General features: G+C 36.1%; 1 protein-coding gene across 1 annotated transcript in view; it reads left to right on the top strand.

Annotated features, from left to right (window-relative positions):
- Positions 1-10,164, top strand: part of LOC663193 (fibrillin-2) — a 36,832-nt gene extending 26,668 nt beyond the window's left edge. The window contains exons 19-29 of the mRNA XM_008203142.3: positions 669-874; positions 926-1,178; positions 1,228-1,386; positions 3,182-4,569; positions 4,620-4,752; positions 6,400-6,648; positions 6,699-6,902; positions 7,286-8,025; positions 8,071-8,316; positions 9,323-9,517; positions 9,567-10,164. Of these exons, the coding sequence (XP_008201364.1) occupies positions 669-874; positions 926-1,178; positions 1,228-1,386; positions 3,182-4,569; positions 4,620-4,752; positions 6,400-6,648; positions 6,699-6,902; positions 7,286-8,025; positions 8,071-8,316; positions 9,323-9,517; positions 9,567-9,785 (3,992 nt within the window). The 3' untranslated portion in view covers positions 9,786-10,164. The remainder of the gene's footprint in view (positions 1-668; positions 875-925; positions 1,179-1,227; positions 1,387-3,181; positions 4,570-4,619; positions 4,753-6,399; positions 6,649-6,698; positions 6,903-7,285; positions 8,026-8,070; positions 8,317-9,322; positions 9,518-9,566) is intronic.
- The last annotated feature ends 3,470 nt before the right edge of the window (positions 10,165-13,634 follow it).

Below are 13,634 nucleotides of genomic sequence, written 5' to 3'. Positions count from 1 at the left end.
AGAGTGGATACTAGTGGCTTTATTGACTGCTAAGAAAATAATAAAAAAATTATAGCTCCTTGTTTAAGATGCAGCAGCTCGTAAAAGTTGCAAAAAATGCATACTTTGATGATTATTTTCATGTTCGCTTGATGTTCATTATCTGATTTTTCAAAAAGAATTTTTTTAATATTTTATTTTAAAGGAAAACATTTCCTTTGGTTTTTAAAATGAGTTAAAAACACCAGTAATGTTACCATGGCAATATTTTTCTAAACGTATAAAAATAGGAATTACTTTTAAGTCGTTGCCATTTTTTGTTTTTGAATTCAGCAAAATGAAGGTTTTGTGATTTTTTTTTCGAAAATAGTGTTGTGATTAGCTCTACCTTGCTGCTCTTAAGAGCCTATCCGCGACTTTTGACACACCCTATATAATTAATGAAATAGCCATGAATTTTTTCCTTTTAATATAATAAGCTACACATTTGATATTTTAAATAAATTTTGACTTGATGAGAAAACTGTACCAGAGAATGGTCTTTATTCTTCTTATACCTAGAAATTGTCTTAATACCTGCACAATAAATGGTCCCAATTACGGGTAATGAGGCTTATGGTGGTTGTATAATCTTGCAGGGCTTTACAACAGTTAAACTTTGAAATTAAAATTTGAAAAAAATATTTTAGATCGTCGAACTTCTCGTTGTTACCTCCACCTTGACCGCCAAGGCCGGTGTGAGGCCCCAACTGCTGACTATGTCACAAAAGCCACTTGTTGTTGCTCTGTGGGGAAGGCCTGGGGGCCCCACTGTGAACACTGTCCTCCCCTTGATAGTCTCCAGTACCAAGAACTTTGTCCTGGAGGAATGGGTTACAAACCGAACGATCTAACCGTACGTAACCCTAAACCTTGATTGCGTACCGAAACTAATCGTTGTGTCTAGGTTGTCTTAGAAGACATTAACGAATGCGAAGAACACGAAAACATTTGTAAAAACGGCCACTGTACTAACACTTTTGGCAGCTTCATGTGTTCGTGCAACGAAGGTTTCCGGTTGGACGATACAGGTTTTTTGTGTGTCGATATCGACGAATGTGCGGAAAATCCGGCGATTTGTCGGATTGGACAGTGTGTTAACGAGCCAGGAAAGTACTATTGTCAATGTCCGGAAGGGTACATGCCCTTGCCTGGGAGAAGTACGTTTGGTGTTTGTGGTACCGTTCAAAACTTTTACGATTTTTTTAGGGGAGTGCGTTGATATGAGGAAAGATCTTTGCTTTCTGAACTATAGTAGATGGAGGTGTTCGACTCCAATGACACAAAACCAAACACGGAAAGTTTGTTGTTGTTCAATGGGACAGGCTTGGGGGCAGCCCTGCGAACCCTGTCCATTGCCAGGCACCAGTAGGTACACATTGCAGTTTTAACGCAATAATATTCATAAGTTTATTGCATACACACTAAAGAACACAATCAAAATTACTATAAAGATTGAGACATTAAAATCCAGATACCTACATTATAACATTGAAAAAAATTTGTCAATACTAAATATTATAGACAACTTTCAGTTAACAAAGTATTTTAATTTTATTGCTAAAGAAGTGGTAATTGAGGAGTAAACTGCAGCCTAAATTTTCTGTTACTTTTTCATGATTTACTCTGATTTTTTTGAGGTTCCCTCTATTTTTTTAATGATTTATAATGATATATCGATTTCACACGCTGTTTACCCTCGGGGGTAATACAATATTTTTCCTAACATCGTAAACTTTATGAAAAATAATAAAAAAAATAATAATTTATTCTTGATCCGTTGTCGTTTATTACCAGAAACAGATGGAAAATATTTGATGTTTTGGACGGACCTAAATATCCGAACAATAAAATACATAACAGCTGAAGGCCTGAAGAAGATTTCAAATAAAGTCAAAACGTTGCCCTAAATTGCTATTTCCTCGTCCAAAACACCAAACATTTCCCACCTGTTTTTCGCAAAAATAATGATATTATTTTGGAATATGCCTTGCCGTTGGACACAAGGTACGTATTTCATTTTATTTTTCGTATAATAAATATTGCTTTGGACAACCAAGTTTCATAAATTAGGATAGTTTGTTGTCTAAAAAAAACCTCCAATATCCGTCATTGTAAAGAGTAAAGAGTAGGGATTATCTAAGCGCCAGTTGAATCTATGTCTCAGTTAACTCTTATTATGTTTGCACCAAAATTTTCGGAATGATTTTAATTAAATAGACGCTAATATCATACAAGGTGTTGTGTCTAAACCCCACATTAGACATATTTTGAGACCTATAATAAAGATATTTGCCTACACAACCATAATCCCTTAGGTCTGTTTTTTGAAAGAAGGTTTCACCAGCTTATTATACTTCCAAGTTTGATCGTTTTCGAAATATTTACATTTTAAAAACGATCGGTTTACATCTTGCTCTTCAAAAATCGAATCTTAAAAAATCGATTTGTTAAAATCGTATTTGGGCATTTGAGAGAAAGCTTGGATATTCCTAAGGGGTAAACCGCACCCAAATTTATACAACAGATTGCCTCAAGATTTCTCTCTGATTTAATAATGATTTTTTCTCTCATTTCTTTTAATTTCCACCGATTGTCCCTGATTTCCTCGAGAATTCCTCAAATTGTAAATCGAATTCCTCTGGGGTTTACTCTCGCTTATTTTATTTGATGGTTACAAATTTAAAAAAAAAACACATCCTAAACTTTGAAAATATTTTAACACACCTTGTATTAGGAAAAATTGAGTTATGGGTAACTGAAGTTCAAAATTTAGGCTTGTTAGCCTTTTTCAAAATTTAGAAACGCCAAAAGAAAGAACTAGCAAGATATTTTCAAATGATAAAAGTTTTGGAGAAGACGATGTAACTTTTGAAAACGGCTAAACGATAGGTATAGGAAAAGCGGACGAATCCACGCGATTATGATGAAGCTCGCAATACTTCTATGTGGTGTTTACAAGAAACATCCTGTGTGCTCGTCTCTGTAGCCGATTGTTGGCAAATTCAATGATTGGAGATTTTTTTATTTAAAAAAGTGCAAAACTTTAGTAAAAGTCTTATTTGTTTAGTAGCACTTCTTGACTTTCATGTTTGATGAACTGAAATAGTCAGTTCAGTAAGAAACACAGATCTTTTCCCAAAAAAAACACTTTTGCTTCCAGATGAACACTTTGAACTATGCGGTCGCCACCCAGGCCAAATCGTCAACCCCATGACAAACGAAACGATCGAAATAAACGAATGCGAGTTAATGCCCTCAATGTGCAAACACGGCGAATGCATGAACACACCTGGCAGTTTCGAATGCCAGTGCAACCGCGGCTATGTCTACGACATAAATTCACACCAATGCATAGACGATAACGAATGTCTGAGGAACCCTTGTGAAGGCAATGCGCAATGTATAAACCTCCCCGGGAGTTTTGAATGCAAATGTCCCGAAGGCTACAAACACGGGTCCACATTTATGGACTGCGTGGACATTAACGAATGTATCGAAAAGCCCAACATTTGCCAGAACGGAGATTGTAAAAATTTGCAAGGGAGCTTCCAGTGTATTTGCCATCCGGGCTATTTGCTGACAACGTCTCGGGATAGCTGTGTGGACATCAACGAGTGTCTTAGACACCCTAATATTTGTAATAATGGCTCTTGCTTGAATATGGTGGGTCAGTACAAGTGCCACTGCAATCCTGGGTTCAAGCTGAGTGCGAATAACGACTGTGTGGACATTGACGAGTGCCACATGATGCCGTTTCTGTGCCGCAACGGAAGGTGTCGGAACACCGTTGGTTCCTTCACGTGTGAGTGTGCCACTGGTTACACTTTATCGTCCGATGGTCACAACTGTCGTGACATTGACGAATGCCAAGAGGTTCCCGGGACTTGTCGTCCTCCTGGTAAATGTACCAACGTCATGGGTTCCTTCGTCTGCAGCTGTCCCAATGGTTACGAACTGAGCCCAGTCACAAACCTCTGCGAAGACATTGACGAATGTTTTGTCAACCCAGGAATTTGTGAAAACGGTGTTTGTACAAACACAGACGGTGGTGCGTTTTGTACATGTCCAGATGGGTACATCCTTGACCACAACACCATGAAATGTATCGATGTTAGGCAAGAACAATGCTACGATTCATTCAATCGTGGGCAATGTGCCGAACCTCGAGGAATGCAAATCACCGAAAAAGAGTGTTGTTGTTCCAAAGGAGCAGCTTGGGGACGTAACTGTGACCGTTGTCCTCCGGAAGGTTCGCCCCAATTTAGCAAACTGTGTCCTGAAGGACCTGGTCGTATGGACACAGGGAGCGATTTAAATGAATGCGAGTTGATGCCGAATATTTGCGAAGGAGGAGAGTGTGTTAACACTGATGGGTCTTTCCGGTGCGATTGTCCCATGGGGTATGTTTTGGATTCGTCGGGTCGGAAGTGTATCGATGAGAATGAGTGTGTAACGAATCCGAATATTTGCGGCAATGGGACGTGTACCAATGTGGTTGGGGGGTTTGAGTGTAGCTGTGGGGAAGGTTTTGCACCGGGGCCGCTTCAAGTAAGTTGGTTTCTTTTTTTGGATTATTTTTGGTACTAGAGAGGATTTAGGTGTGTGAGGACGTCAATGAGTGTCACGAAATGGGGAATCAATGCGCGTTTAGGTGTCACAACGTGCCTGGGTCTTTTAGATGCATTTGCCCATATGGGTATGCCCTTGCACCTGATGGACGGCATTGTCAAGGTATTTTTGACAAAGATTTCAGATCACTGGCAAAAGCGACACTGTTATACTTTATTGTGTTTCCCTTCACAAGTAATGTTAAATACAATCAAAGGCGACACTATTTAACGAATAATTTTATACTTAGACTTATTATTTACTTACACAATTTACGAAATAATTATGTTCTTTATAAACATAAGTATTTGGTTTTAATGATACAATGTGAATTGTCATAAACAGTCATAAACTCCGTATATTGCCTTCTTTTGCGATCAAAAAAACATCGACAGTGTTTTTTGATCGATATTTTTGTTTTTACATATTTTACATTGTTTTGTGAAACAATCGTTTTTTAACCAGTGTTCTATCATTGAACAGGTCCACGAGAGGATAGGAAAGCAAATATTACTGAAACAATATTTATTTTATCAAACTTACCTCCTAAACCTACGTAGAACATTTTTTTTTGTATAAGTTTTATTAAATTTTTTTTAATTTGCTCCGTCTATTAAAATTTGCGTTTTTTTCTTCTAGACGTTTCTGTCCCTTATTCGCAGAGTAAAACACGTAAATTTGTTTTGTTAAACCAAAAATAGTTCGAGTGGGACCGACCAATATAACAAAAAAATATTTATTTGAGCGTAGGACTTTCGGTCTTCAGGTTGTGAGGTCAATTAATTGACTAAAATAGAAACATAAATTTTGAAAATAGAAAATTTAGAGAGAATGCAAATGGTCATATTTGCTAAAATGTTTAGTTTATTACCAAAATGTCATTTGTGAGCTTTTATAAAGCTCGCCTAAATTCTGAGAAATTAGAAAATTGTGCAATACTATGACCCCTTCTCAGTTTTAAGAGCATAAAGGGCTCTTTGCCATCATCAACTAACAAATACTGGTTAGGGATGTGAAGAACAATGGCTTCGACAGGCACGTGTAATTTCTGATTTTCTTCCTCCCAAATTTGCGACACAGATGTTTCTTCTCCTCTATGCAACGTCAGTTTTACACCGATTTTCAGAAATACACCAATTTATCGTCTTTATTTGTTCTGATTGAACTCCAACACTTTTGACTCTTCTCTTTTAAACAAAATTTGTAAAAAGTTCTAAGTAAAAATGGTGATGGAAAAGAATGAACGAAAGAAATGACAGGTGCAAGAAAAAAAGTGGAAAAGAAAAAAGGAAGAAAAAATTTACGTAATATGGAATATTATCAAATAGGCAATTAGTAGAGAAACACAAAGTCGCAAGACGAAAAACTATTGTCAAATAAAAATTCGTACATTTCATCAGACAATTATTATTCTATGAAAAGTCCCAACTTCCTTTATAGACAGATGTTTTTTGAATAAAAAAAGTATTGCTCGTACGTATTTCAAGTACTGTTTGGAGATTTTACTCATAGATCTAAGTTGTACATATATTGGCACGTGAGATGCGCACAGAATAAAAGATAAAAAATTTTTGAGAATTTATTGAAGTAGTAGTTATTATTGTTCATTTGTGGTATATACCTAAATATAGGTATTTAAAAAAGTGTCGCTTTTGAGATAAACCTTTTTTCACTTGATTACAAAAAGGGATGAGCGAGGTCGCAGTGTCGCTTCTGCACAGTTTGTTTCTCACAACCACCAAAATTTCTATTTTTTTAATTGGTATCTAGATGTCGACGAGTGTTTAACCCCGGCCAACAATTGCAAATTCCAGTGCAAAAATTTAATTGGTTCTTTCATGTGCATTTGCCCTGAAGGCTACACACAAGTTGGCCTAACAGATGATTGTCAGGACATCAACGAATGTGCTATTAATCCCGGCCTGTGCCAAAATGGCAATTGCGTGAACCTTCAAGGTTCTTATAGGTGTGACTGTTACGAAGGTTATGAACCAACGCACGACCGTAAACGATGCATTGGTAGGTTTCAAGTTTTTGCCCAAATGTCGGAACAAATTTCACGTTTCTAGATCGGAGACAAGGAATTTGCTTCAGGAAACTGATCCACGGCCGTTGCACTACTCACAACCGCGAACTCAAACACGTGACTAAAGCTGACTGTTGTTGTTCGATGGGTGAGGCCTGGGGGCCTCATTGTGAGCTTTGCCCGTCAAAGTACTCCCCACAGTATCAAGAGTTGTGCCTCGATAGTGGCTTCACAGTTGATGGCAGAGGTAAGACTCAGGTGCCTCTTATGCCGAGTTGTATAAAAATGGACAACTTCAAATAAGCTGAAATAATTTTTAATCTAGCTTGATGGTTGAAACATTTAAACGCGCGCTTTAAAAAGTGTCGATCAGTTAATTATTCTGTTGTTAGTTGGTTTACAAAAACCGGGTGCCGGTGATTTTAGGTTTAAAACCAAAAAATGTCCGAGCGGGAGCCTACCTTCAGAACGAATAAATTTATTTGAGCGCAGGATCCTTGGTTATATTGGGAGTACAACTAGTTAATTTATTAATTTATTAATACATTTATTTAAAAGTTTAGACCGGCTTAACTTTAAGCCTAGGTTTTAATACCAGCTGAGTCTTATACTCCCCCAAATTTTGTTTAGATGTCAACGAGTGTGAGACAATCCCCGACTTGTGCCGCAACGGCCAATGCATCAACACGATGGGTTCCTACCGTTGTATTTGCAACAAAGGCTTCAAAGCTGACGCTTCTGGCCTGTTTTGTGTCGATGTAAACGAATGCGAACACTCACCATCGCCTTGCCAGCACATTTGTCGCAACACTGAAGGCAGTTTCGTGTGTTCTTGCCCTCCTGGCTATTTACTAAACGCGGATGGTTTAACTTGTCGCGACTTGGACGAATGTGCAACTGGCCAACACGTCTGCCAACACACTTGCATCAACACGCAAGGGAGCTACTCCTGCTCTTGCCCGAAAGGCTACAACCAAATCGGTGACGACTGTGAAGACATCAACGAGTGTAAAGAAGACACCGGGATTTGCCCCAAACCCGGTCGCTGTGTCAACACTTTGGGGAGTTTCAAATGCATCTGCCCTCGCAGATTCAAGTTGGACAAGTCTGGGAGTTACTGTATAGATTCGGACGAGTGTTTGGACGACAGTAAATGTCCGGAAGGCTGTCAGAATTTGATAGGGGGGTACAGATGCGGGTGTCCTGAAGGCTACGTCTTGCATTATTATTACAACCAGTGTGTTGACGATAACGAGTGTGCGAGCAATCCTTGCGGGGCAAGCGGGAGTTGTTTCAATACACCGGGAAGTTACAGATGCGGATGTCCTGACGGGTACCAGTTCGATGCCAAGTTGAGCATTTGCATCCAGGTTTGAGGTAATTTGACACGAGACGAAGCTGATTTGGCGTTTCAGGTGAGTGCAGGGTGTAGTGGAGCCCCTTGTGCGTTCGGGTGCACGTCGGTGGGCTCGGCGGGATTCTCCTGCGGGTGTCCTCAAGGGTATCAGAGGATAGGGCAAGGGCATTGTCTCTCTACGATTTCGCCCGCAACTGTGGGATACGGACAGGAGATCGGGGATGTGCCAACTTATCCCATAAATGAATTCGGGTCGGCTTCGAACGATAAGTTAATAACAACCGAAGGCTGCTTCTCGTGCAAAGTAAGTGTTTGTGGCGATATTTGCGTGAATTATTTAACGGGTTTGGGTTGTTGCGAATATGTAGAAAATACGAAGTAATGGTGGTAAATGACTTTATTCAGAAAGTTGAAATAACTATCAATAATAAAAATATGCAGAAGCGGTAAAAAAATTGAGAATTTACAATAGTTTAACGACCTTTTACACTTTTGAAACCATTTTTTGCTTTACGTTTTGTTCTGTAATCTCATTTTTGTTTACTTGTTTACACTTTCCCAAAATGTACCATCGCTTGGTTTCCTAAATAGGTCTGTTATACAGTGCAACCTCGGTAATGCGAACTAATTGGAGGACCACAACACATTTTTTTCTTGGTTTATAAAAAGTACTTTTTTTTCACAATAATAAAAAGTAGTAGATACAATATAAGCACTTTCTCTTAAACGTTATAAAAACTATTTATCAAAATTACGGAAGCCTATTACTTTGGATATTCGTAATCAAAACTTATAAACTATTATGAATAATAAAATTTTGAAAAATGTAAATGAAAAATGTCTATCCTTAACTCTTTACCGCGTGAACTTTGACCAAAAAATAATAAAACTGTTTCTAAAATTTAATTTTATTTTCCTGTTATTACCAAAAATCTTTTTAATGTCGTTTGTTGAACCACAGTTGCAAATACTTGCTCATAGTCTTCTCCATATTTTTGAAAATATCCTTGCAACAAGTCTTGCTTTGATTGCATCAGTTTGTCTTTTGCATCTTTCTTTATTTTGTAGACCCATTGACAACCAGTAGTTGCTTGTCTTCCTGCTACAAGTATTTTCACTTCCCACACATTTTTTGTCTTCATATTCTTTGTAACTTTAGTCCATTTTCGAAATTTCTCTTCTCTTCTGAATTTTACACGACAGAATTAGCTTTGACACTTTTTATTTTACGTAGAGGAATTCATCTTTTATTTTCAATTTTTATTAGTTTGATTTCTTTTTGTGTTTTGTTCTACATTTTTCCAACCTAGGTGAACGGACGGCACAGACGCAACTCGAGGCACTACCGACTAAATCTGGGCCATACAAATGACACTCTGAGTCAGATATTTAGGCGGTCGAGGAGGTTTAGGAGACACCACCATGGCGAGGATTTGGAGCTGAAAATTAGTCTAGCTCAGACCAAGCACAGGTTACGCATAATTAAAATGCAGCCATCTGTGAAGGTCAGTGGTTTTATTATCTCGAAACTTTTGAAAGAATTGGTAATTTCAGCGTGAAATGGAGTACATGATAGTCAAAGGTAATGAGAACGGTAAATTTGAATTGATTAAAAAGCACGGAGTGTGGGCGTTGCACTTTAAACGAAGACTTAAACATCCAGGGGCCTTTGATTTGTTGATACATGGAAGGCCGGTCAAAAGCGACAATGTTGATGATCACAACTACGAAAAACCACTCACACTTCGAGTTAGACTAGTTGTTACGGAATGAAGTTTTCTCAGTTGGCAGTTAGGTAAAATTGTAAAATTTTTATTATATTATCGACACATTTCATTGTGATAGCGAACATTGCCCGATTTCAAATCACACTGCCAAATTACATGTGTTCTATTTTGTGTAATTAGCTGCCTTTCTTTGATATTGATTCTAATGTGTTCATTTCTACGGTGAAACCTTTTGCAACATATACACTTTTTATAACTAGCTCTAAGCATATGAATAAACAGTAAAGTATTATTACAGAATTATACGAATAGTACATATTTATGTGTATAGATAAGTATTTAATTAGTTACCTAAAATTATTATTTTACATTGAGATCTTTGTAATATATTTGCTTTTTCAGTAATAAAATATCTTGCGTAACAACCTGTGTTCTTATTTATCCCATTTTATGCAAAAATGCCAATTATAGTGTCGGTAAATATTTAGAGACAGATAATTCAACTAAACCTGTATTCCTAATTCACTTATTTACAAAGCGAAGTATAAAGAAAATTGCAATGTTTATTCGCCCAAGTTCAACGCTCTTTCGCTTTGCTCGCTTTCGATACAACTCCTTGAGTAGTCTTCCCGACCTATTTACGTAATCAAGGTCTGATAAAAACTAGCTTGACTGACTGTCTGAGTGACCTATTTCCATCACCAAGGACAAAGTATCGCGTATTTTTGGTAATTCTTTGCCAGCTAATTATGTTTTGATTGAGCGAGAAATGAGACCGGCATATGCGATGAGAAATCCCTTTGATCAAACCTTATTTACAAGAGAAATAATGAATTTTCAAATTCACGGAAATTAATAAAGTTTTATGCAACAATTGGAAACGTAAAATATCAAATATCACTTATCCGAATTACATAAATTCATTAATTATCCCGCAGGATCGTGTGCTTTTCATTAAAAGTGACTTCAATTATGAAGTGAATTAAAAATGTAGTCTAATTCATTTTTGGTAAACCCGACAGGATAACGACAAATTAAATTCATTTGTGCAAACAAAAGAATTTTTAACTGATTACACCTGTTGATTCTTAGCATAAAAATAAAATCTAGCATCGTTACGTTTCATTTTGCTCCTTCGAAAAAAGTATACCATTTCAGTGTTCAGTTCCGGTCCAGTTTTTCTGTGAGTGCCATTAGAGACTCGGATTACTCTCATAGCGGAAAAATGCCTTTTTCACCCCGACTAAGTTCCGCCATATTTCAGCCGGTCGATATGAATTGGCTTCCAATCAAAATTTTATTACACATAATTGCAATTAAAGAAAAAATACACGCAACACGATGCAGTTGGCCAAGGACCACGTTAGTTGTAGTAATTTGGGTCACAATTTCAGGAAAGTGTAGCTAAATCTATTGTTTTTACTCACATGCTACATATGCATAAAAAGAATTTTTTATCAAATACTATTTTCAATTATGCCTTAATCAGTTTCTTGAAATTTCGTTGCTTGAAGGTGTTTGTTGGGTTTTATTGTGGCATTTCTGATTTATCTTCTCGTTCTTTACAGCTGGCGTTTGCTTTTTGTCAAAGAGCATTCTTTCAGCAAATTATTTAATCTCAGCCGAGTTTGTTGTTAACGCAATTAAATCTCAACGATTTCTAACATATTTTATTTGGGACACTAATAAGCTGCTAAGTAAATAATAGTCATTTTCTAAGTAAAATATTGTAAATGCTAGATAAAGTGATCTAAATGTTAAGTGGTAATGTGTTTTTAAATAAAATTTAAATAAGAAAAAATACTAATGCTACTTATAAAACGCTATACCTATCCAGTTTAGCACGCAATTGTTAAGCTAAATATTTCACGAAAAACAATTTTTGACCTGAAGATCCAGTTAAAATTCGTCTGTTTTTTTAAGAAATGGAAAGGACAAACCCACTGGCGTATTTACTCGTAGTAGGTGGAAGTAAAAAATGTTGTTGCTTGTGTTATAAGACAAAAGGATTTGCATTGTAATTTTTTTTTCTAAAATATTAATACAGTGAAATTCATTTATAATGAACCTGGTTTATTGCTAATGCTTGATGTACTTAACGAACAGAGTTGAAAGTCCAGTTTTGGAGTCTTACATTATAGTAACAAACTGTTTGTGTTAATCGGTTACAAAACTTACTTACAACAAATACTTGTTTTAATGTCCAAAATTTTTTAGACAAAAATGCGGTCTAAGACTATGTTATAACGTACGCACATGCACTTTTGTTACATTCTAAGAAACAATAAAAAATTTCCATATTGTAGCAAAACTCCGACACATGGACACAAAATAATCAAAAAAAAATTAAATTTGGCTATACTGAAGTGTTGGAAAATTATTAAACAGTGGTCTTAAACATACAGACTGAACTAAAAGTAACGCACAATAAATGCTCGACCTGGTTGATTTTATTTTTTTGATATAAGAACCGACATTTTTGATTACTGTTTTTTGTACTTTAGAAAGTACAAATCTTTATCTTTCTGTTAATATCAAAAAAATAAATTAACATTAAGAAATAAATTTAATAAAATAAAAATAGTGACAAATGAACATAAGGGGCTTTATATTACGAGGTGCAATTGTTTTTTTATATTTTTATGACACCTGAACACAAAAAAACAATCATTCCGCAAATAATAATGCGAAAACGAAAATATAAGTCTCTTTGGATAATACTTTTATTAGCATTTTATAACTTTTTTATTTTATTTTATTATTTTTTTTAATTTTTTTGCTTAACTTTTTTGATGTTTTGTTTACTTTCCAGAAAGACATTCAAAAAAGTTATAAGTGACATAATTTCTGAAAAACAAATAATGTAACAAATGTCCCTATGGTGGCAAAATATAGCATTTAAAAAAATAAAATCGACCTGTTCGAGGAATTTTTTGAAAAATGATTTATAACAACGATATGAGCTTTGTGCGGTACTTTTGGTTCAGTCTGTATGTAAAAGAATCTGTCTTAAATTAGATTAATACTTTCATTTGTATGTTTATTTCAAGCTTTAGAATTCATTTAACTTGGAACATTCGGCCCATTATCTGAATTTTCTATTTTATTGGACAATTTCAAATCGCTGCCACTAGAGCAGAAATGTAGGTACTTTTTTTAGTTGAAACTGCAATTTCTACTAAAATATCCAACGGTTTGACTAATTTACAAACTAGCCAAGTACATAAACACATTAGCTGTAACATAACGAACAAATTCTAAAGTCCATTGAGTGTTCGTTACAACCGAGCTCCACTGTAGTAGTAGTAGGTTGTACTTACTGTTTACACATAGCGTTTATAATTTTTATCTATCGATTATTATTTTTACCAAATATAGTGAAACCTCCCTTAATAGACACCTCCGAATAACGGACACCTCTTCACAACGGACATTTTTTATAGGAACGCAACAAGACCTATTTTAAAATTTCCACCTCCCATTAGTGGACATCTCTCCACAACGGACAATTTAAAAGTCCCCATCGGTGTCAGTTGTTGAGAGGTTTCACCGTAATTACTATTTTCGCCTAGTGAATATTATTTTTCCTAGCGCTTACCATTTAAACTCAGGAAGTGTACTGGCATTTAATTTTTTCCTTTTTATTTATTTTACGACTGTTCCAAAGTTTGCACTAGTTTTTCGTCCATCGATGGACAGATAGAAATTTCGCAATAATTCTCGTGGCTTAATAATGAATTATTTTAAAATTGTTAAATCACGGCTTGACACAGGTGTTAATTCGGGCTATTTGTTTTGAATGGATTTGGGGGTGAGTCTCCCCTAAATATAGGCGAAAAGCTGGGTGCATTGTGGTAGGGGTCCACTTGGTGGGGAGTCCAAAGCGGAACAGCAA

This window comes from Tribolium castaneum, chromosome 4 (assembly GCF_031307605.1).
Source record: "Tribolium castaneum strain GA2 chromosome 4, icTriCast1.1, whole genome shotgun sequence".
NCBI classification, from domain to species: Eukaryota; Metazoa; Arthropoda; class Insecta; order Coleoptera; family Tenebrionidae; genus Tribolium; species Tribolium castaneum.
This window is presented reverse-complemented; position numbering and strand designations above follow the sequence as displayed.